The following is a 26,422-nucleotide window of genomic DNA, read 5'->3' on the forward strand; positions in this document are numbered from 1 at the left end:
AGCCTGAACAAAATCGAATGGGTAAAAGTGACAGCTCATGTCCATTCTAAATCAAAACTAAATGGTTACATTTCCACTGAAATGAATTTTTAAATACATAGGGCCCATACATAAAGAAAACTACCAGAAAATAAACTGTACTTGAGATGATTAGCACTGCCAATAAGAACGTGCCCTGAAACTAATAAAATAAAAATAAAAAATAGAATAAAAAGAATGTGCTTCCTGAAGAAGCCAGTTAAAGACAGACACACAAAGTTGTTAGTATCTAAAATTAGCAGCTATAGATTTTGTTTCCAAACCAAGTTTAAATAGTTTGGTTTGCTCTGCACAGTTATGAAGAGAAAAATATAAGCCAAAAGGACATGTGAAGGCTCTCCCAGAGAGCCTTCATTGCCTTGTGGAATATCTAGCACATAATAGGTGCTTAATAATTACTAGTGGAATAAATGAACACATAAATTTACCTTGTGATTCAGAATCTTAATTAGCAAAAGAAGGAAGCTACAGTATATATGAAAAAATACGGAATGCAGTACACAGTAATGTAGAAATGGTTTAAAAACCACTGTCATGCCAAAAACTTGATCCATACATGCAAGCTACAAGTAAAACATATGTATGCAAGAACCTTGGCAATATCGCATCACTGAATGAATTAAAAATCCTGTTAAAATTTGCTATCTAAATGATCCTTTCATTGCCTCCTACTGTTTGTTCTGTAAATACAGGCTTCTGTATAAATGACACCAATGTCTAATAAGAGAGTACACCATGCTGAGAACATTGTGAGAATAAAACGTCTTATTTTGTGCTGTTCTTTTTATTCTCTAATACCAATAATCCAAAAGAAGAGATTAAAATTCAGTCAAAGGCTCAAATATCTCTAGATAATCAGATAGCTGTTGTTTACACAGTGAGGCCCCAGCAAGCCTCATGAAGACATAAATGTGACTTGTTCTTAGAATATTTACTGTTTCTTTTTTTAAAGCTACCAAAAAAAAAAAGACAACATGAGTTTCAATTAATACAAAGGAGTAGAAATATAATTTTAAATATACCCTTTGCCAAAAGAATACACTAGTGGTTTGAGGATCTCACAAACTATTTTTCTTTAAGTTAGTTGTCGTGCATGTCTTGAAAGCTTAAATACCAGAGAACAGTGAGCTATTGATGATTGGTGTACAAGGTAATTCAGATCTATTAGCAGAATGTGGGGCTTACGTTTGCTTCTAAAGGAGAGATACTTAGTGATGTGTACATCAAAGTCTAAAGAAGAATACTACCTGTCCTTCATGGATGAAAAAAAAATTAATCATTTTCATCGGGCTATTTATATTATCTAGTATACCCATTCAAAAATTGGAATGGATTTTCTCTTGTTCAACAATGTCCCCTCTCATCCCCATTTTCCCTGCATACTGTGATAAAACCTGCACGTCGTACTTGAGGCACTGTACTCAGGCTAGCTATACCCCAGGTGTGAAGAGAGGCAATGCTCTACATCTATCAAGTATTTTTTCTTTTGTTATCAACCAGTAGTTATGACTTAACTAGCTTGAAGAATATACTTATAAAAATAATCCATTCTTCCAATTAAAATCCTCTACAGTACTGAAGGCTGTGAAGTGAAAAGTAAGGCTCCTTGCTAATTCCTCAGAATAAACTACTGATAACACTATGCTAAAGACACTTTCCTCCATCAATACATCTAGCCTTGGCTTGTTTTTAACAATGCTGAATAGCATTTTATTGTGTAAGTATAGCAATATTGATTAAATAGGTGTCCTAATTGATGCATATTTTGGTTCTTTTCAGTTAAAAAAATATTATTCATTGTGTTTAACTTTTCATGTAATGTTTTTGCATTCTCCTCTAATGTATCTGTAATACAAATTCAGAAAAGTGGAATTGCTAAGTTACAAGGTATGTAAGTATTAATTTTTAATAGTTACTGACAAATTTTCTGCAAAAGTGTTTGCAGCCAACTATCACCTTACCCAAGACTACAGGAAAGTTCCAATTTCTTTTATCCCTCAAATTTTCCCCTCATTTCATGGGCATAAGACTGGATCTCATTCTTTATCTGATTAATAAATTAATATTTCTTTGACTATGAGTGAGGGTGAGATATTTTCACAGATTTATGGTCGTTTGTGTTTCTTTTTGTGTGAACTGCCTCTTCATTTATTTAGTGGTTTCCCCCAAAGGCATGGTCTCAAAAGCTGGGTGAGGTTATATGGGATTCCTCTACTCCCATCTTTCTTGTGCCATTCAGGAAACACATCTGAATACAAGAAAGAGGGGTGGTATTAAGACAGGGATAAGTCTGCATCAACTATTCTAATTCACTATTTTTTTTTTTAATCCAGATTTTGGTCCTTTATTATCAGCATAGATTTATAGTGAGACACTTCATAGGGATCACAATCTTCCATCCGGATTAGTTTAAAACATAAACTGTATAACCTAGGACAGGACAATTGACTTAAATAACTTTTAGTTTAAAAATTGCTCTTCTATTCAAAGCTTTTTTTCAAATATCACCTTTATCTAACACTTAAAAATGTATACTAGTTTTGTTTATAAGTATGAATTAAATCCAATTGGTTCACTTCAGAAATCTATAAATTCAATTATTATAATTATCCTAACTTAAATTTTGGGGAAAAAACAGATTTAAAACTTATGTTTTATCGAAATATTTCAAAACAGTGATTGCCTTTGAAACAAAATTAGAAGAAACAGAAAAGTGTTCTCAAGCAAATATGTAAATATTAAATAAATAGCTCCATCAGAGGACAGAGCTAGGCAAATGTGGAAAGGGTATCTACACAATGGAAAACTCTTTAAAATTAAAAAAATGACTTTTTAATGTATTTCATAAAACATATGAATCTCCACATTAATACACAACTAAAACTGAAATACCAGTGACACAGATTCTCAATGTTACACCACGTTTACAAAATGCATGATAAACATGTAACCTTAGCCTTAGAAAGAACCAAAATGTCTTACCTCTGTGGCTAGGCTCTGGCTTGCACCGTTGTCAAGGAGAAACTTGACAACTTCCAGGTGGTTTTCCTGGGCTGCCATATACAAAGGTGTGAAACCATTCTGCAAAATAAAAAATACAATGCTTATGGCTTTCTAGAGCCAATCTAATTTTCCACTGTACTGATATTATATGCTCCAGGAAATGCTTATATATAATCATCTTAATAATACTTTCATGTAGACAGTCATATTTATTAGAAAAACCTAAGCACAATAGTTTAAGTAGGATTTATAAGATAAATATCATTCCCAATTATACTTCATAATTCATAATTTGAAAGTAGTTCATAGTTAATAGTCTAAGTAAAATTTTTATGAATATATACACTTTAAATAAGTACATTCGTTTAATTATCAACCACTTAATTGAGTTCCTAATATGAGTGAAGCATTTTATTAGATGCCATGAGGACATGAAGAAAAATACATTTGATCATAGTAGCTACCAAGCATTACCTATTTTAAATAAAAGGTGTAATAATTTTGCATAAAATTAAGCACTGAAATAGTTCCTACTTTGAAAGGAATTTATATATCCAAAGTTACCACAGATAGAGTAATTTAGAGCAGTGGAAAGAACACCAATTCGCAAAAAAGCATACTTCAATTTCAAAGTAGAATTCAGTAAGTAGTCTATTTTTTGTTTCCTTTCTTGCATTTCTTTGCAAAGATATAGTATTTCCATGTGCAGATTATATATATATATATATATATATATATATATATATATATGCAGATATACACATTTATACATATATATATATATATATATATATATACATTCTCTATCTGTGTATGTGTTTGTCTGAAATGTTCCTACCTGCCAAAGAACTTGGACTCAAGCAAATGAGTGTGTATAATACGTCTTAAGCTTCTTACTAAAAAATATGTTGCGTACGTTTCTTTAGAATAATCATTTCATATCTATGAAATACTGTAATATTTAAAAATCTTATTGCAAGATATATACATCAAAACATATATTTAAAACTATAATAGATTCTCTGAATAATTTTTTTAGAATGTAGTTCTATTTAACTGAATGCTTTGGAAATTTCGTATACATTATGTAAATTCAAAGAATAAAAGTAAATATATTTTAAATAAATGTCACCAAATATTACTCAAACTTTTGTAATTCTAAAAAGGATTTGTGAACCTAAAAAGGTTTAGTTTATCATTGTAAATATCAATTACTATATGATTACCTTACTTATCAATAATTCAACCTCTGGTGACCTCATATTTTTTGCTTAACGCTGAGAATTAGGAAGTAAGTTTAAAAGATCTTTAAGCAAATAAAAGTGATCACATAACAAATCTACCATGGCATATATACTTTATTCATCAGGGAATTCCTCTATTGTACTTGCAGAACTGTAACAAGCTAGGTTATCTGGTTTTCAAGCTCAAGATAAGAGACACAAAATTAGAAGTGATAGAATATGACACAGCATTCAAGCTTCTTCCTTTAAAATTATCTGCCCAGTAACATCACTGAAGTTCACGTTACTCTGTTCTATTATGAAAGGTTTTATCAACATTAAGCATAAAACAGAATAATTTTAACACAATGTGTGTATTTGTGTGTATGTGTGTGTGCGTGCGTGTTTGTGTGCATTTATCTGTGTGTGTTTCATCTTTGTCACTCTTCCCAGAGGTATGAGGGAAATTGAAATGTAGTTAGGCTGACCCTTATCATATCGCTATCTATTTTCTCTTTTTCTTATTTGACCAAAATAAAATATTTTTAACTATTGGTTGATTTACAGATCCCTGAAAAATCAAAACAAAAGAAAAACAATCAAAAATATTAAGAAAAACGGGAAAACCAGTGTGGATTTTTTCTTATAGCTCAGTGAACTAGTGAGTATATGTCTTTCCTCATCTGCTGGAATTTTAGGAGTAAAGATTTTAAGGAAAAATTTCAAAATGGATGTTATTCTCTCAGACATAAATATCAACTAGATTATTTTTGTCAGTGGATTCTCAGCTTTAGGGCAGAGGTCTGTTGTAGTTCAAGATTACCTAAGAAACACAGGTCTACTTACCAATATCTGGCTTCTAGCCCAATGTACATCCACTGTTCGTGAGACTACCTTCCATAACCAAACATTTCATGACCCATGAAGAAAATCCAAAATCAGGCACTGAGATTTAGGGAGTGCTATTCTTACGTACGTGGCACTTTCAAGGAGTGATTCTTAAGAAGTGCAACTTTTAAATCATTCCACAGCCCTTTTCACAATGGCAGAGAGTGAAACGTATAGAACTGGAATTACTCAGAAGTCACATATAGACAAGAGTGACAGAAAGGTGGAGCCCCATAATTAATTGTTTTACACATAGCTTTTCCTTTCCCTTTTTTCTTTTTTGAGTGCTTGTCATCCTACAGCCATTACGTGAAAGCTGGTCATTTTCTAAATTGTCATGGTCTTTCATATTCCTTCAGTTTTACCTATTTTTATTGCTATATGATTCACATATCATAAAACTCACCCTTTCAAAGTGTATGATTTAGTGGTTTTGTAGTATATTGACAAAGTTGGGCAGCCATTCCACCATCTAATTCCAGAACATTTCATCATCCCCTAAAGGAACTCTGTACTGTTAGTATTTACTTCCCATTTGCCCCTTCTCACGCCCTCTGACAAGTATTTATCTACTTTCTGTCTCTACAGATTTGCCTGTTCTGGACATTTCATATAAATGGAATCATATATGGCATTGAATGGTCTCATTCTACTGCCGTCCATATTGATAAAATATTTTGGTAAGCAAATTTCAATTTTATAAGTGGGCATTTGAGTGTTTATTTTCTTCTGCTTTAGTTTTGGTGAATCAGCCTCTGTTTCCCCTTCCTTTGACAATATCACCCTTACATTCTTTAAGGGAACTACCTCATCCTTGATATGTAGGTAGGACTTGTCTTGGTTGGACTTTGAGACAAACTGGGCTGCCCTTCTTTAACCACAGGGTAGGCATGATATTTTCTGTTTGCTCTTCCAGGTCCATTCTCTAGCCTCCTCAATTTGTTTTCTGCCAAATCTCTACTCCCCACCCTCAAATAATCTGTAGCGACACATCAAAGGCCAACCTTAATTTCATCTATCAAAAAAGGATCAATGAGGTATAAGAACACATACATACTATTTAGTTATGGTTCTAGGAAGATAATTATTAAGTATCCTTTGGAAAGAGTGACTAAAAACATCACCATTACTCTTTAGTGCAAAAAGGCTTAAGGCCCAAGGAATTCGGTGTTGTCATTGGACAACCTATAGCTGAAATGATTTTCTGTGAAATAGCATCTGCAGTAGGAGAATGGTCAGATTTCAGGGGGGAGAAATGTTATTTTTCTCTGTTAACACAAGTACACCACTGTTTTATATTAATTTCCTAGTTTAGGAAATTTCCAAAAGAAAGAGCTGTCCAAAAGGAACATATGGGTGCCCAATTTACATTTTCTTTTCTGTAGCAACAATCTACTCAATTCTCAAAAGGCAGAGCAGCTCCACAGTGAGTGAGTATGGTCTTTGATGTCTGATTTCATCCAATATGTTCAATACCTTCTGCTCTGAATGTTTATTGTGGTGTTATTATAAACACGCAATTCTACAGATGTATAATTTTATAGATAGTACTGAGGCATGCTGCCTAATACCCACAAAAAATAAAGTAAAATTATGTAGAAAGTCCTCTTGTTATTTCATTTAAGGGCTTAAATTTCATCCATGAAAGTTTCTTATCCAAACTAGTTTCCTACGGCCAGCCTTTGTACATCACAAAGTGCTGCTCTTAATTAAAATATTAAGGACATCATGATAGATCTGCATTGATTTACACTGATTTACATATGATACTGATTTTTGTAAAGGTTGGTTAGATTAGAGGTATGCTATAAGGTCAAAGGTCAGAGAGGACCCATCTGGCCCACACCCATTGTTTGACTTCATCGGGACCCAATCACCCCAATATAAGAAACATTAAAAATACGGAAAGACGAAGGAGGCACTGGTTTAAGTAATGGGTCTTTTCTTTGCTAACACCACTATGAAGACTTGTCCATTTAAAATACTTTGGTAGTTAAGATATAATATCATTTGAAATATACTTTGCTTCTTTGCTTTTTTTGGTACCTTACAGTATAAAGACAGAGAAGGAAAAAATAGTGAGAGATGTCATTTGACATGGCAGTTTGAAAGTGCTGCTGTATTTAGTACAAAGTATTAAGGACTAAATCAGAGTAGAGTTCTTTAGAGTCACAATTTAATTACGTCACCTGATTTCTTTCTCAGGGTAGGCCTACATGATTCCTGGGATGTTAAGTAATATAAGAAAGAGTTAATCAACTTAAGACCTAAGAGCAAGGCAATGATGAGGATTAGTTTAAAATAATATGTACGAATTGTTAGTTTATAGAGCCTCAGTTTCTAAGATCAGAATTTGATATTGCCCGATGTTGTTTTTATTTCCCGATGTTGTTTTTATTTTCAAGATAAGGAGGATTTTTACATCTAAGAAAGGTGAAGACACTTTTTACACTATTTCTTAATGGCTATTAAATATTGCCTACAGGATAAAATTTCACTCAGACAGTGATCCTGTCTTTTTTTTTAAGATTTTATTGGGGAAGGGGAACAGGACTTTATTGGGGAACAGTGTGTACTTCCAGGACTTTTTTCCAAGTCAAGTTGTTGTCCTTTCAGTCTTAGTTGTGGAGGGCGCAGCTCAGCTCCAGGTCCAGTTGCCGTTACTAGTTGCAGGGGGCGCAGCCCACCATCCCTTGCGGGAGTCGAACCGGCAACCTTGTGGTTGAGAGGATGCGCTCCAACTAACTGGATGCTGTCTTTCTTGAATATTAATATTTCTGTGATGTTTTAATGTGCTCCCACCTAAATGGAAGTTAATCTCATGTCATAGCAGTATGGCTTGTTCTTGAGAAGAACTCCTATTGAAAAGTTGCTACCAGGAATGATCACAGAAACTCCATTCTGCTGCATGGCCATCTCATCACTTTTCTGTTCATGGAACAATGCGGTTCAGAAGGCATATGGGGACAGGTGTCCAGATGAAGGGAGACATGCTTTGCTGTGAGCTATGTGGCAGGGCGTGCCAAGCACAGCTGCAAGGACCTGGGAGAACTTTACAGCTTGTGACCTTCTCTTTCACTTCATCATCACTAGGGAATGTGTACAAATTGAAATCAAATGTGATTCGGATTTACTTGAGCAGCAGTTTCCCCCAGACATTTCAGAGAAAGTTTAAAACTATGGCTGCTCTAAACATTATTCAAGAATGGGTACAATGTTTAAAAGAAGGAAGTTTATTTTTTCATCCCTGGCCAGGGCACGGGGAGGAAATGAAATGGATTCAAGAGTTTCCCACTATCTCAGAGCTTAACACTAGTTATTTTTCCAGTAAAAAGTTATAGGGGCATTGAAAAAAATAAACATAGGTTTAAAAGCCTCTCGTAGTCAGCCAGTCTATATCTCTCTCAAAGTACTATATCTGTCAATATTCAATTTTGTATCTTTCCTTTCTGGAAAATGTTATTACTCCAAGTAAACTCTCAAAAGGAAGCAGACTAAGTGGCATAGACCAAGTAACAAAGGTCCAACCACAGGGAACTGGCCCAAATATACAAGAAATCATAGGGTTGGAAGCACTGCATAGTGTCTTTTCCCTGATACTGATATTTAATGACATCAGAGCTGCCTTTGCTATAGCTGTAGTAACAAGGGAAGAAATTATTGAAATTCTGTGGACCCATAAAATATAGCAGGCTTCTGTTATCCAAAGATAATCGGTACTGAAAAAGGCTCAGGAAATCAAGTGCTCTTAAAATGGAGATGAAAGGGCCATAGTAAATAATGAAAAAAGTTTGACTGAGACTTCATCTTGAAAGATAAAACTAGAAATTGTGAAAGCAAGTTTAGATGATTTAACAAAATGTAGGTTATAACTGCATTCATGTACACGTTCTCAGGATGAACAAAGACTAAACCAAATATGATTTTTGTGGAAAACAGTGAGTATAAGTTTCCAACCAAATTGTATGATAGCTTGACATCCTTCACTTGACTTTTTATTTTTTCACAGCAGTAGCAAGAAGATAGAATTTTGCAAAAGTATTTGAGAACCAAAGGCCTCACTTAATTTTTAAGCCATCTAATGTTTTGATTTTTAATCATTCTCATTTGAAACACCTATCGGAAACATCCTGATTCTTCCCACACTGTCTGGTCTAATGCTGCCTGAAAGCCACATACCCACAGCTTAGCTGTGCACCCAGGAATTCTCCCCCATCACTTTCCCTGACTTCATCAAATACTGTTTCATCTTTTGCAAAACTTGCAATTTTGTTCTCTAATCAATGTGTTGAACAACCAACACCCCGAGGGAGACACTGACAAACCGGAATAGATGTCAGCATTCAACTGGAAGGAATGTTTGAGTAGGGACCAGCTTTAAAAATGGTCAGGTCCTTAGTGAAGATTTGTGTTATGATGATTGCTTTCCTAAACAACCTCATGTCCACAGGGACTCAAGTAATGAACAATTTGGATAATGAGGACCTACAATAAAGTTAATTCTTTTAGACTCAAAATCTATCAAATGATAATCTATTGGTGTTCTCAGAACTTCATACAAGACTCTTAGAACTTATCAGAGGACCTACTGAATGAATTATTAGTATATATTCATTACAAAGAATCTGGAAATTTTAAAGTTTGGGCATTTTTAAAGTTTATTCTGCTTGGTTTTTTTCTGTTTAATCTGTTTCAAGTAACAACAATGATGCCTTAGTAAACAGGAATTAAGTAGGGTCTTCCCCTTTTCAACTAGGTAAAGCACTGATATATTCTGAAGTTCTAAGGGCATCTCCATTTCCTTTGTAGGTTAATAAATACTGAGCTGGACCTGAGCTAGCATTATGATAGTAGAAGACCGTGCATCACAGATATCCCCAAACATTTATATCTATGACTACTAGTTATACATAGATGGAAGACTTTTAAAAAATCTCTACCTCTCACACATTTGTACTGCACATGAGGATATGTATGAATTTAAGTAATCTGCAATAATATAACTATTCATTGACCATGCTCTTAAGTATTGCATTCTTAGAGGATATGTGAACCAAGTAAACACCTGACCCAAAGAATATTATTTGTACATTATAATAACAAAATTACTTTGCAATACAGTTGTTGGTTTACCTGAGATTGTGCATTGACATTGGCTCCATTTGTAACCAAGACTTTTACCACCTCTGCTTGCCCAGCCAACGATGCTATATGCAATGCTGTGTTTCCTTTCTGTAAAATGAAAAGCAAGACACATCAATTCTCCTATCGTTCTTTCTCTGTTTTGACAATTTATAAAATATCGAATCTCTCTGTTTTAAATTCCCCAAGGAGAACCAAGTTGACAAGTATTTCATGAGAAACAAGCCCTGATTCTTATCAAGGGCTGAATCCTCACTGAATTTGGTAAGTGGTAATAAGCATTAAATGTGTTATACCTACCTTGGTAGCTGCGTCCACATTGGCTTCTCGCTGTAGCAGTTCAGAAACAACTTCTACATGGCCTTCTTTGGAAGCAAGATGGAGTGCGTTCAACCCATTCTGATTGAAAGTGAAGGGAAAGCATTACTCAGCAGGTTGAAAACAGAGCAGGAAACAGTCTACAAAGATTTCTGAAGATAATATCCCACCAGCAATCACTTGCTTAGGTGCAGTGTAGGAACTTGAATTAGAAATAAAAGTACTTGAAAATTAGGTGGGCCCTTGTGATATCATTGCTTACTAAATTTTAGAAATTACTAAAAGACACATAGCTACATTTATGAGCACTCCTCTAAGAAAGCAGAGAATAATTTGATAATTCAAGCTGATGAAATTTAATTAAAAAACTGGCAAAAAAGAGAAAGTCTTGGTAGGTAATATTTAATGAAAGATTTAAGGAATTTAAAGTCTGGATTTTTAAAATTTAAACTGAAAAATAAACAACAACAATAACCACAACTAACCTGATTGCAAATGTTGATGTCAACTCCATTTTTTATGTAGTCAAGGGCTTTCTCTAAGTGTCCAGCTCGAGCTGCTCTTAAGTAACTTGCGTTGGCATCAGACTAAAATAAAAAAAACACAAAAAAACATTTTGATGAAAAATTAAACTAACATCCATGTTTTTAACTACATGGCATGTAGTCCAAACAAAAAGAAAAAAAAGAGGGAAACATTCTGAAATTGAACTACAGGCAATCCTGGTTTCATTGCACTTCACAGATGTTTCATTTTTTTTTTTTTTACATTGAAGGCATGAGCCATCACCAGCAAAAAAAAATATGACTTGCTTTATTGCAATACTTGCGATACTAGTGGTCTGGAACAGAATCTGCAAAATCTCCAAAATATGCTTATAGCACATTTCCAACATGAAAATACTAATAAAAGGTCTTTGTAAAGTCACCAAGAAGAAGCCAAATTTTTTAAAAGTTAGTTTCAAGTATACAAAGTTACCCCTCACGTTATGTCATAACTGACTCTGAAGTGAAAGAGAGCATTTTCCATATTGTATGGGAACCTTAAATCAACGTACAATTTCCTGCGAGTAAAGAGAAATCCTGTAACTAACTTCCTAGCGGTTCCACTATGAAAAGCTCACTATTTTATTGTATCAGAAATTTAACATTTCTTCCATTCTTTTGTTTCTAACTATTACAACCAATTTTGTAATTAATAGCTTCACAGATAAATTACTGTAATGACATTAAATGTAACAGGAATTTGTGAGGAAAATCCCTTGGATTTTCCTACAGGACACAGCCATTGGTCAGAACACAGATTGCATTTGAAAAGCATTTATAGATGTCTACACAGACTATGAAGTATGCTTTCCATATATTTTCAAGCTAGCTAAGGCCACACCGGAGAAAACTTTATTAGAAGCATTAGCAAATAAATAAATACACATAAACTTTAAAAACAAGAACCAGAAGACCAATATGGCCGGGAGACTCACTGCCTTCTTCAAGAATGCCGGGGCCAAGGAGCCGGTACTGGTCTCGTCCTTCACCTTTGAGGGCCTCACTATAATTCTACCCCTCCCTCTCCCCGCGCTTACTCCAAATATCCTGATCAACCAGGTCACACCCTACAACTTCCCGTGCCTGTCCGAGGTGATGGAAATATGCCCAACCTACCCAGCCACCCCCAGTTTGTAGTGGCTGAAGAAGCTATGAGCAGCTCCACTGATGGGGGGAGTCCCCCCCAATGGCCCCCAATAAAAATGTGAAAACCGAAAAAAAAATCCAAAAACCAAGTCTGTACTCTTTTACTGAAAATTTACAACTCTGAAGTACTGCTGAACTCTAACACCTACAAGTACACAGGTGAAACCGCCTCCTATTGAAATCTTTAATATGAAAAAGACAGTGAGAGGAAAGACTGCAAAGTTGGGCTTGCACGATTTGTAAAGCAATCTTGATCAATGTAGAACAACACAGAAGCAGGTTTGCATGAAAGGGCAGCCAAACACATCCCACTGGTTATCAATGCAATCATGCAGAGTATGGCTTCAAAAAGGAGTGTTTTCTTTCAGCCATTTGGTAAATACCTCCTTCAAAGCCCCTGGTCACATGCCACCTCATCTGTAAAGAGGTCCCAGACCTCCCAGACAGAGTTTAATTGCTCTGTGATCCCAAAGCATTAATTTCATGGAGCTCTCTTGGCATTTAGCACACAGCATCAGAGTTTTTGGTATACCTGCCTTTCTTTCTCCCTAACTGTAAGCCCCTCAGAATAAGCAGAGGCTGGTGACGGTGTAGGCAACCTCAAGGCCACCAAAATGCCAATCTTTGAGGAATGCTAATCACCCCTGGAAATGTCATTGAGATGAAGGACATTCTATTAGAAGGGACTCTGGTTCTGTGATGGGTCAATTCAGTAAGAGCTGACTTGCTCAGGACCTCAAAGGAGAGGCCACTGCCTCCACGGTCTCCATCCTCTCTATTTACAGCAGTGGACCTCTGTCTGAGGGAATATTGCTTCCACTAAATCAGGGCTTCTCAACCTCAGCATTATTGGCATTATGAAGGGAATAATTCTTTGATCAGTGGGATGGTCCCATTCCTATCGATATTTATCAGTATCCCTGGCCTCTGCCAACCAGGTACCAGGAGTATCCCGTTTGTAGCAACCAAAATGTCTCCAGAATTGCCAAATTTTCCTGGGGGTGGGGGATGGATGGGGCAAAATCTTTCCAGTTGAGAACCACTACTCTAAATAAATACTAAACCAATTTATTTAAAGATTGTAGGCTTTAGAAGGCTTACATCCTCGGTCTATCTAGATTGCCACATGCCCTGACCTAGCCCACGGCAGTGACGTTATGTATAATATTTATCTTTCTGTTTCCTCTGCAACTAGAAGCATCCCTAGTACACAGAGGGTGCCTATAAGTGTTCTGTGAATGAAGGAATCAATAAATAAGTAAATTGTGTGGAAATAATTGTATTAATTAAAATAGTGTCCGGAACAATACAGGAGGCTTTATCAACCACCACCACCACCATCACTACCACGGATATTTAAGTGGAGAAACTGCTACTGACACAAAGCTGAACACCAGAGATCATTAATTAAGCCTAGCCATATCTGGGAATACATACAGGAATTGCTAAAATAATATTGGGATGTGAGTCAAGTATGTATCATTTAATCTGAGCTGAGGGTTCAGTAAGAGGAGCACAAGAGATATAGGTTCAAATCAGACCAAAGATAAACCAAAGCTTCCAGGAATGTAAAGAAAATAAAATACAGTCTTTAAAGAGGTTCAATCTTTGAGAAGGTTAGTTTTTTTGTTTGGTTTGTGAGTTTAGTTAGAACTAAATGAGCCGTGCAAGAATGGCTCATTGTACCATAAAATATCATCTTCTTTGTGCCTGCTCAATGAATTTGCCCAGAAGGGCCCTGATGCTGTTCTGAGAACAAATGACATCAGTCTGCCTGTATATTTCAACAACCACCAGAGATAACAAATGAGGGATGCATCCCAAACTCTGACTTTTGAGTACATAAAAAACAGCAAGGAAAGAAGTTCAGAGTTGTCAGAATTCAAGGAAAGCCTCTTATTGATGCCAAATCTGAAACGGTTTGGCAATTCCATACACTGTCCATTTTTCTCTTAGATTTTCTCAGAATTTTCCCACCTGAAACTCTAAAGCAAAACAAACAACTTAAACAAAATCTTTTCATTCTGTGGTTCTCTACCTATTTGGAGTTGGGGTTCTTCTGAGAATAACAAAAGTTATCAACAAATACCTTTCAACAATTGCACATATATACATACACACACACACACACACACACACACACACAGACCCCAAATGTGTAGTTGTATATATAATTTGCACACTATTTAATGAGGCTCAGGATGGCTAAGACTGCTGCTTATGGATTCAGGTTTAAAAACACCTGCTCTAATGATGAAGAATTCTCGGCTGGATGTGTTCATTATATCTATTTCAACCAATGACCTTGGAATCAAATAATTCTCAGAGGTAGCTAATTTATTACCTGAGAACTTTAGGAGGAAGAGAAAGGACAAAAATTTATTTTCTTCACTTTCACTCTTCTCAGCCCTCTGTTACATACAGACATGCTCACCACACCAATACCTAACAATCAGCCACTTTATACTTCAAAGTACAGGGGGAGAAGGAGGGCAGAAAAGATAAAGGAAAAAGAAGAGAATGAAAGTTGCCTTGAGGAAAATCCGCAATTTAGGAAGTGAAGTTATTAGTGCCCAAGGGAAAAAACACCCAAGAAGTTCCTCCTTTTACTCCCAACCCCCTGCAAGCAATACAACCACATCTTCCTTCCACAAGCATTTGTTTAGTATCAATCATGTACTAGTTGTGCCAACACCTGGCTATATGGCTCTGAGCAAAACACATGTTGCCCATATTAAGACTCACTTGTCTTCATCTCACTGTCACTTACACTTTTCCAAATCGTGTTGCTTAAGTGGCAGGGTAAATCATGGATGCTTCACTTTTTTTTTTTCAAAACTCTGCCTATGATACCCATATATTGTTTGTTTATTTCCTTAATCTTAAAAATACACATTTTGCATTGGGTTCAATATCAATGGGCTCCATCTTCTAGCTGTCATTTCATCAAATAACTAGGGGCTACTCTTACCACAGGCACAGTTTGGTTTTTAGTCTTGAGCATTCTTTCAAAACAATGCCTTTTAAAAGCTCCTTGCAGACGAATTATTATGGAAGGAATTAAGTCCCAAAAGAAGTTGAGCTCTGCTACATGGAAAGTCATACAGAGAAAGGTCATTGCCTAAGGAGTCCATTGGCACAAAATGAATATAAGCAGACTGGTCAGCACTTTTCCCCCTGGATGTTCAAAATCTGAAGTAAGAATTTGGAAAATGAAAGTGTCTTTCATCATTATTTAATATCTTGTCTACTTAGTCATTTTACTAGACAGGAAAGAAATATGAGCCGCGAGTGCTTTTCAAGGAAATAGCTGCAAGGATAGAGTCAAGCATTGTTATGAATTAATCTAATAACTCAGCATTTCTACCTGTACTAGAATATTGATATTATTCAGCAGAAAGCAGTGATTGGAAAGAATAAGCATTTCCTAAGCGCCCAACATCAGTAAGAACTAATACTTCAAACCTCTGACTATATGCTAGGTACTATCAGAAGGACTTATAATTTAATGACATTATTATTCACTTAATACATATTAATTGTATAAGTTCTTATATTAACTTAGTCCTTATAATAGTTCTATGAAGAAGTATAGTGGATTGAAGAGTGTCCCCTTAAAATTCACATCCATTTGGAACCTCAGAATGTGACCTTATGTGGAAACAGGATCTTTGCAGATATCATTAGTTAAAATGAGGTTGTGCTGGATAAGAAAGGGCAGTAAAACCAACGAGATGCCCTTATAATAAGAGAAGAAAAATATATAAATACTGAATCATTCTGTTGTACACCTGAAGCTAATATAACATTCTATGTCAATTATATCTAATTAAATAAAAAAAGAAGAAGAGGCACACAGACACATAAGAGAGCCCATGTAAAGATGGAGGCAGAGATTAGGCTTTTGTTGCCACAAGACAAGGAACCCCAGGAGCCACCAAAAGCTGAAAGAGGCAAGGAAGAATTCTTCCCTAGAGCCGCTGGAGGGAGTGTGGCACTGCTGACACCTTAATTTTAGATTCTGGCCTCCACAACGGTGACAGAATAAATTTCTGTTTTAAGCCACCTAGTTTGTGGTGGTTTGCTATGGCAGCACTAGGAAACTAATAGAAGTACGTATGATTACTAGCTCCATTTAATATATGAGGAAACTGAGCTTTGGCAAGGATGAATGACTTTCCCAGGGACACACAGCGAGTGAGTGGCCAGGACATGAACCCAGATAGGCTGACTCCAGAGTTGAGGCTGTTAATCATTACTCTAAGAATGGGCTTCATAAATACTGGTCTACAGTTTATGCTCAGTAACTCTTGGCTCCTTCATTCATTCATCCTCCATCAATCAGCTCATCCATCTGTCTATCCACCCAACCATCAAATTAAATATGTAGGTACTTTCAGGCATACCCTCTCTAGACCACAATTCCTTAATTGAATTCATTTCAAGGCTCAAGACCAGACTAACAGTGAATTGCCAGAAGAGATGCAGATTAGAGACTCAATGAGTAGGTAGCAGAGCTCTGCTCCATTGCTTCTAAACCTCAGGGGACAATCTCTGGGTCCCATTTATACCTGATGTACCAATCCTTTTTCTCCTTAATTTCATCTTCCCAACTATCTGGGAACCACATAAAGGGTAAGATGATCCTTTCTGTAAGCTTCCGGTTCCTTTTCTTTGCCTAGCAACATACTCAGGTGTGTGTGTGTGTGTGTGTGTGTGTGTGTGTGTGTGCACGCGTGTGTTTGAAAGACATCTTTCCTTTCACTTTTCTACCTAGCGCTCCTTGTAAGTGATGATCTCTGAGTTTAGCGGACTGGTTAATAGATCTGGATCCCAGCTATTCCACTTACTAACAGTGTTATCTTTGGCAAGTTTCTTAACATATGTGTGCCTCAGTTTTCTCAGCTGTCAAATAGGGATAAAATAATCTACTATTAGAATGAAATTAGATAATTCATGTAAGGTGATTCACAGTGTGAGTGCATAGCACTCAATAAATGATTATTATTTTATTTTTTTAAATTATCCTGTAAACATCAAACATTTTGAAGAACTGGTTTAGGCTCATTGCTTCCATACATCCTTAGCACTGATTCATATTTGAGTCTCTGACCATACGGCTTCTCTTAATGGTCAATAAAGTCTCTCTGTACAAAATCACCCACGAGCACTTGATGACAATCATCACATTACTTTATTTAATTTTAATTTCGTTCTCTGTTAATGTTGAACCACTTGACAGCATCAATCACCTTCTCTTTCTTGAAAATCTTCCCTTTAGTTTCTTTCCCCTCTTTGTTTTCTTATTGTCTCAATCAATTACTGAAAAATGGATCTTTTGCATGTTGTGGCCTTACATTTCTTTTCTTCTTGTGCTCATTCCCAACATGACCTCATCATTGTCATGACTTCCACCATGCTAAAGCCACCACTCTGTATGGACATGGTATGTATCTGTATCCCAAGACATTTCCACTTCCACGTCCCACAATTTACTCACCATCACAACAAAACTAATAAATGCTTAATGACAAAATATAAAGTATGTGGTACTGAAAGTAGGTACTAAGGATAGAGATGTGAATAATAAATTCCCATGATTTCCTTATTTCAATTTAAAGGTCCAAAGATTATCCGAGTCACTCAAGAATACAACTTTGGTGTGAATCTGTGACCACTTTTTTCTTCTTCATTTTTTTCCTCAAACCCTCTTCCAGAAAGTTACATGTAAGTATCTTATCAAATATTCTGTCTTTGGGACTTTTATAGTTTCCATTCTCCTTTAAAAAAGTATTTACCATAATGCATATCATACATACAAAAAACACATAAAACATATATAAGCAGTTTAAAAAAAATCCTAAAAGAAATATCCACATACCCATCAAATAGCTCAAGAAAGAAAGTGACAAGTAGTTTTATAGACTTCCAATGAGCCCATCCTTGATTGGCCCTCCAGAGACATCCTCTGTTCTAGTCAATCATTCTTAAGCCTTTATAGTTTTTCCATCTGTGTATACCTCACTGAGCTAAATATTATGTCGTTTACTTTTTTAGCATTCTATATAAGTGGAAACATACATTATGAATTGTTCTGTGACATGATTCTTTTGCCTAATGTGTTCCTTAGAGTTTGCCACGTTGACATATGTAATGGTAGTCAATTTATCATTGGTGCTTGCGAAAAATTTCATTATGTGATTATAACACAATCTATACATCTATTGTAAAGTAGATGAATGTATTGTTTCCAGTTTGGGTCTACTATGAACCGTGCTGCTATCAACATTCTGGCCACTAGTTTCGGTGCACACAGGCAACACTTTTTTAAGGTATATATTTAAAAATAGGATCTTAAAAGCTGGATCACTGGGTATGTGCTTATTCAACTTTACTGGTTAATGACAAACTTTTTTCCCAAAATGACTGTACATTTTAGAGTTTCTGTGGTTTATGATTATTGATTGTGAATTCATATTCCTTAGAAACTAATCTCTGGGAATTCCTTTGGCCCTGGGTTAACGTTGCCAAATTCCAAAGAGGAATTTAAGATTGCTTTTGCCAGTTGCCTAGAGGCACTATCTACTCAAGATTATATGAAAAATGAAGATTTTGAATTTTTATTTTAAGACTACACTGACAAATTAGACTTCAAACTGGTATAGATATGAGGGAATCCTTGTGGTTCCAAATGCTCAGGGGAGACATTTTTCCCTTCCATCTTGTGACAAATTGAGACAGGCAAGCTTTTCCTATACTCTTCTGTGTGCTGGGTTTATTTCCTGTCCAACTTTATGGAGTTGGGAGCCACACCCGTTGGGGCCCAGCTGTGTGTGTGTGGGCGGGAGGGTTCTCATATTAGGCTATCCACTCTGGACATGTGTAGGCTTTGTGTCCTGTATCTAATGCAGCCACATAAAATTGGTTCTTGTTGGAAATATGCTTAACCTTCTTTTCTTTTTTCTTTTTTTCATTTACCTTACTATTTTCCCAGTTCATTTTTTAGCCATATGATACCCAGGATCATTCTAAACACCTCCAGGAGGTTGTTGTAGTCAGCACACTTTCTGTCCCTAGCTGATTATTCAAAAAGCATTGAACACTATTTAGGAGCTCATGAGGAGCCACTGAGCGTTCTGAGAAAACCCTGACAAGGATGATAGCTGCAATTTAGTGCATGCCTGCTATATAGATCAGGGACCTCACTAAGCATTAATTCTTGTTATTACGATTATTCATGCATTATTATTATTTATTTCTTAAAAATTCTATCAAGATGGGAATCTTTATTGTAGATGCAAAACTGAGTCTCGTAAATGTTAAGTGGCTAATAAGTAAGAAGGAAGGATTGAAACCCACAACCTTCTGCTAATAAGCCCAGCTCGTTTTTCAATACTCGTGATTCTGCACACCGAGACCAAGAACACTCTGAGTAAGTCGAGTTTCACATGCCTATCTGCAGTTTCATCCCAATGCCTTTTCACTCTATTTTGACATGTTTAACTATTGACATTTGATGACATGCTTCATTTATAAAAATGTTTCTGTTTTAAACCACAGTATTCAATAGACTTCTGTGGCATAGTCTCTGAGGCCCTTTAAAACCTGCCCCAAAGAAACACGTCCAGCCTGTACTAAAACGTGAATACTGATATTGACGGCAATCCAAATGGCTTATTATTCCTCAAGGGCTTATGATTTCCTGATTGGTCCCATATTTTCCGGGCATTGAAACTTCACCCAGAACACCCCTTTGGCAGTAATGCTCACCACCACTGCTTGCTCCCCACCCTCTACCAAGAGAGTCACCCGCTAAATCCCAGGTCCAGCACAAATGTCACTTCATCTTTCCTATTTTCCCTGGAAAACACTGGGCATAACCCCTTCTTTCTCAGCTGTTCTGATTCTTGTAATTATGTAATTTAATTTGGTATTAAACTATGAAACAGTATATAGAGAAAGAGTACTTTTATGAAAATGAAATTAAATTCTTTGGAAAGACTTATTAGAAAGAAGTTCCTAAAAATGTTGCTGCTGAATCAGATATGGATGAGATGACTGTAAAAAATGAAAACTCAGAAAAATCCAGAAAGATGCTATGTTCCGATTACTTCACAGAACACTTTAATTTTTAGCTTTCCATGAAAGATACAGAAACTGGGACTCTCAGAAAAGGCATTAGTGTTATGGAAGGACGACATGAACTCCAGTCGGGAGACCCACACTCAGAGAAAAGGCCTCATTTTCACGTCCTGCATTAGGAAAATGGATGCACACTTAGGTGGCTTACGGTAAAAATCAAATGTTTCACCAATACATGTGCCTTTTCACTCCCGGCTGCTAACCATTAAAAAAAAAATAACAAAAGAACTGATATAAATTTTGCTATATAAAAGGCCTATTAACCATGCTTTCTACTTCTCTAAGTAGTAAGAAGACTCTAAGACACCTCTAATAAACTTTCTTCCACTAAAAATTTCCTGGCGCATTGCCTAGGTGGCCAACAGATCACAGATCACAGATCACATTCCAACAGATCACATTTCCCGGTTTCTGGCATCAGCGAATATGGACCAGGAAGAACACCAATCTTCTGATTTTCCCATATTGGACATGTTAACTTAAATGTGAATGGTGGTACCAGTATATCTGTGCGGACATATCCAGGAAGTACATCAATCTGTTTTCTTAAATCCATATTCTAAACGCCACTGTGAGGTTGTATTGGAAGTGAAATCACAAGTCTGGGACTTGAAGTAGTGAATAATACATGCTTCCTAGCTATAAAATAAGGACTAATCATCAAAGTGATGTTACATTGTTCATTCCATCACCAGGATTAAGGGGTCATATTCAATAAAGGGTTCAATACCTAGCAGTAAAGCAGTAATGTCTACTTGGCCTCTACCGTGAGGGTGCAGTTACTGCTTTCAATGATTTTATAATCTAATTGTGCAGACTGGAACCAGCATGTGGGATTAGAATTCACAGTAGCAGAACCTACAGAAGTTGAGAGAGTCCGTGGAGGTTTATTGGGCAAAGCCGTTTCTGCATTCTGGATATAGCTGGGCAAACAGCTAAGAGGAAGAGGTAGGACTTCAAGAGGGCACTTAGTGGGAAGAAGAAAGGAAAGTGGTTAGAGATGTAGAAATGGTAAGGAATGATGAATAGACAATCTCTACTGAAGAGGAGAGTCCCTCGGGGGGGATAGTAAAAGAGAGGTTCATAGAAGATTTGAAATGGTAGACAAATCTGATTTAACTTTACCATAAAGATACCAGGAGACAGTGAAGGGTTTTGAGTAGTGGAAGGAAATCATTACATCTATATTTTAGGCCAATTAATTGATGGCAGGTTAGACTGTGGGAGGAAATGGAGACAAGAAGATATGCAGGTCAATGGATGTCAACCTACCATGTCAAGGATCTCCAGGGAAAGATTAAAAACAACAACGAAACAGACACTCAGGCCCTACCTCCAGAGATTCAATTGGTCGTTCTGATAAATGAAGCACAAGTGATTCTTTATGCAACTAGAAGTGAGAGCCACTGATTAGGTTATGATAATAATATGGCTTTATGTGACAGACAGGTTTGGGGGGATGGCAGGCAGAATGGAAAAGAAAGGAGTGCTGCAAGAAGCATTGTGAAGGTCTGCTGACAGACTCTTAACTTCACTATTAAATTCTCAATGCTAGGTTTTTACATTTTGGCTTTCATATTTGCCTCTCCCCCTTTTCTCATACTCTTCTATGGCACCTTTTTTAAAACAAAGTTTTACAACCAGAAATCAAAGATGTGAAGCTTTTGTTGGTAACATCAGCAGTAGTTGTTGGTGACTAAAATCTCAATCAGGTAAGGGACTTACACAGTATGGGGTCTGCTTATCAAAATCTCCAAATCTTCTAGGGCCCTGATCTTTAATTAGCGCTTGCAACGCCAAGTAGGGTGTTGAAATATAAATGGAGCTGCTTTGCAGAACTTCTCAAAATCCAAGACTGGTGTGTTTATTTGGAATCAAATAACTTTCAATGAAAAAAGGTCTAGTGACTTGAGAGTCATATTCTCCTGAGTTTAATGCTTTGAGATTTGACCTGGGGCTGTGGTCCTGCCCAAGCACGTGAGGGGAGAGCCAGCAGCAATATATCATTTTTTTTTTTTTTTTTTTAACCACTAGACTAGAGCAGAATCACTGCTTATGCCCTAGGACACATCCATTCAGATAGTGCCCATTCAAAGTTGCCAGATAATTTAGAGTAAGATATTATGTGCTGATATTTTATAGATATCTTGCACAGTGATCTAATTTCTGACCAATGTCAAAAGAATGCGACCAATTGCACAACGAAAACAACTGTGATATTCATGCAACAATCTGCCTCCTGTCAATAAAAACCTCAGATCTTTAGGAGACTGGTTCTCTCTCTCTCTCTCTCTCTCTCTCTCTCTCTCTCTCTCTCTCTCTCTCTCTAAACCAAAGGGGTATTAGATATTTATGTTAGCAAATAGGTACTTTTTAGGTACGTGTTTGGAGGTGGGTTGCAGATATTTTAAATAAAGGGGAGTGTGTGTGTGTGTGTGTGTGTGTGTGTGTGTGTTTGAAAAAACTTGAACCCTTTTAATTAGGGAAAACCTTGGCTTATTAAGATTTCATTCTTTATTTAATAGCTACCCAGTTATTGGAAATAAACCAACATTTTCCATCCATAAAGCAGCAGAGTTGGAGTACAAAGGTTTGGGGGCTTAAACCGGTAAGAAAAATGCTTCTTAAGGCTCTCTGTATCTGTAATGATCACTATCAAAACCACTCCAGTATAAGGGGCTGCCTCCACAGATTCCTTCCAACTGCTACAAGGCTGCCATTGTAAAGATTTTGTTTGGAAGTAACCTCAGTTCATCCCTGAAAATGAGGTCACTGTCCCCGAACACATGTTAGGCATGGTTAGCATCTTTACACTGGGACCTTTGCCAGAAAGGTCCCTGCTGTTTGTTGCACATTACAACCCTGCCAGGGTAGCGGCGGGCACACAGTGGCCCCTCTGAAGTGTAAAGGCAAAACACACTCTCATCTTTATCTTTCAGGAGAGGGGAGTAGGAATCAGTTAAAGAAAATAAATACAGCATTGGCAGGCTTTTGTTTTTACAAAGGCAGTGTTTTTAAGAGATTTCCTTTGCCGTACTGATAAAAACCCACTCTCCTCAAGTCTTCCTACTATGAGCTGGTTTACATCCAAAGGAAGATCCAGAATCCAGGCTCCTTGCAGTGTCTTTTCTCGCTCAGAATTCAGACCCCTAAAAATTATCCTGCAGGTTGATTAGGAATAGAAATAAATACCGATACGAAAGATGTTTACCGTAGGAAAAACAAAAAGTGCATTTGGATATTGTTGTTGGGTGGCTGGGGTATTTCTAAGATTTCTCAGCGTAAAGTTGATTCTGTTCAGCTCCCAAACAGGATTTATTGGAGTTTATCTGAAATTTTCTGGGAACATAAAATAAAATTTTAAAGAGCCAGTTTCAGCTGCCTCTCAAGGGATACAAAACCATATGTATCAGACAGGAGAGCTGTGCATATCTTAATAAGATGAGGTCAATATAGTAGCCTTTTGTCCTGATTTGTACTAGCCTAGGGCAGAATTTCAAACCATTTGGACTTAAAATGTTGTAAAAAATTTCTTCATAGTATAGAAGTTGCAAGGTGTCTTAGTGTGCTGTACACAAAGATTCTGTCCTCACACTGTTATGGGTTGGTAGAATGCTATAAATGATGTTAGGAATTGATAGATTAGATGGATTTTAGATTAGATAGAATTAGACTAAATGACAAGTGAATTCTCTCTTTCCATTAAATTCTCCATGATATTGTGCAATATTGAAGTACTCTTACAGCTAATGGTAAATGACAGATTTCCCTAATGAGCAAAAATGGAAACGTGTTAATAAAAGTTCTTTTGTAGCCAGGGTACTTAACAGAACATGTGTGCAGAGGAGTAGCTCTTTATCCAAAATATTTGAGATTTGACATGGGGCTGTGGTCCTGCCCAAGGACATGAGGGGAGAGCCAGCAGCAATAAATAGATTTTTTTTTTTAACCACTAGACTAGAGCAGAATCACTGCTTATACCCTAGGACACATCCATTCAGATAGTGCTCATTCTAAGTTGTCAGATAATTTAGAATAAGATATTTAAAATGAAATTTAAAATGAAAACAAAACGAAACTTTACATTTTATTCCATTCAAGGACATTTTAGAACACAACAAATTCGTCTTTACTTATGTAAGAGTGAAGTTATACAAGGACAAAACCTTAAAATTTGTAAAATATTTATCTTTGATTGTTTTGAAACATAAAGATCCAAATTAATACCCCTGGAAAATAACCATAGATAAAGACAACTTTTTAGAAAAGTATGCTTCACAGATATACTCATTACCAGGCTTGTCTGAAACCTCTGCTGTGTTTGGATATTTCTGGTTATCTCTTGGGACAAAGGCCCAGAGAAATGGTAATATGTTGCTTTGAAAAACAAACAAAACAAAACAAAACAGATCTACGTACAGCAATCTCAGTGCTCAGAAATTCAGAACATACGACAGCCCTGGAAAATTTTTATTTTTCTCTTAATTCACAAAGATGGAATATTAATATAAAGAAGATTTAGTCCTTTTGGAAATTTTAACCATCTTCATTTTAGGAAATTATTTTCCCCATTGAGTTAAAACAAGAATTCAATCGAAAGCTGCATAAAATAGTAAGCAACTGATGTTGGTTTGTAACGTGTAAATTTTGTGGATGACAGGCTCTCCAAAACATGTGATTGAAATTTTTTCCATTTGTTAGGCAGAAGGCAAGTGCTGAACAAAAACGAAGAACCACTGGGGTCTTATACTTTCTCATTATCTGTCATCCTTTTCTATGTTTCATCTAGTTCATCTGTCTCAATTGTTTCCCACATGAACACTTAAAAAAAAAATCACTGTTGCTCTCCTGAGAGCGAGGCTGCCTATAAAATCATTGATCCATTCTCCATTGTTCACCTAAGGAAGTGGCTGTGTTAAATGATCAGGCTTTCCCACCTCTGGAATGGTTAAGCTGACATAACCTCATCATGCCTTCATTTACTGTAGTCACAGCATGAGGGGCATGTCCTGGCCCTCAACTCACCTCAACAATATTTACTAAATAATTTCTAGCCCTGAATTAATGAACTGGTAAGCAAAGAGTCAATTATAGTAATAATTATATCTTAGTCTTACTACATAGCTTGCTTTGTATTAACAACAAAAGTACGTTTCTATTTTTCTACATGCATCGTATTTTTTGAGGTGTATGGAGATCACCAAATTATCTCTATTTATATAAATAGGAAAGTGATGCAAAGAGAGGTGTGATTTTTCTTAACTAGTTAGGAAATGGCTAAACATAGAATTTCAGATTCCTGGATTTCATGTTCTTACCAGTACCTCATGGTACAAGAACAAGAATGAATTATTCCAGTGAATATAGGGGTGGATGCATATATCTTTCAAATTACTGTTTAGATATCATCGGATAAATACCCAGAAGTGGCATTGCTGGGTCATACGGTAGTTCTATTTTTAATATTTTTAAGGAGTCTCCAAACTGTTTTCCATAGTGGCTGCACTAATTTGCAATCCCATCAACAAAACACGAGGGTTCCCTTTTTCCCACATCCTCACCAACACTTGTTTGTTAATTTATTGATGATAGCCATGCTGACAGGTGTGAGGTGATATCTTATTGTGGTTTTCATTTGCATTTCCCTGATGATTAATGATGTTGAGCAACTTTTCACGTCTATTGGCCATGGGTATGTCCTCTTTGGAGAAATGTCTATTCAGGTCCTCAACACTAATTCAAAAAGACACATACATCCCTGTGTTCCCTGCAGCATTATTTACAAAAGCCAGGATATGGAAGCAACCTAAGTGTCCATCAATAGACAGATGGATAAAGAAGAGGTCATAATACATATATACTATAGAATATTACTCATCCATAAAAAATAATGAAATCTTACCATTTGCAACACATGGATGGACCTAGAAGGTTTCATGCTAAGTGAAATAAGTCAGACAGAAAAAAAACAAATAG

At 36.3% G+C, this 26,422-nt stretch overlaps 1 protein-coding gene across 1 annotated transcript in view; it reads right to left on the reverse strand.

Annotated features, from left to right (window-relative positions):
• The window catches only part of ANK3 (ankyrin 3), a 303,291-nt gene that overhangs the window by 194,018 nt on the left and 82,851 nt on the right, over positions 1-26,422 (reverse strand). The window contains exons 2-5 of the mRNA XM_081075424.1: positions 11,099-11,200; positions 10,596-10,694; positions 10,287-10,385; positions 3,022-3,120 (exon numbers count right to left, since the gene is read on the reverse strand). Of these exons, the coding sequence (XP_080931550.1) occupies positions 3,022-3,120; positions 10,287-10,385; positions 10,596-10,694; positions 11,099-11,200 (399 nt within the window). The remainder of the gene's footprint in view (positions 1-3,021; positions 3,121-10,286; positions 10,386-10,595; positions 10,695-11,098; positions 11,201-26,422) is intronic.

The sequence above is a fragment of the Rhinolophus hipposideros genome, assembly GCF_964194185.1.
Source record: "Rhinolophus hipposideros genome assembly, chromosome: 15".
In the NCBI taxonomy this organism is placed as follows: Eukaryota; Metazoa; Chordata; class Mammalia; order Chiroptera; family Rhinolophidae; genus Rhinolophus; species Rhinolophus hipposideros.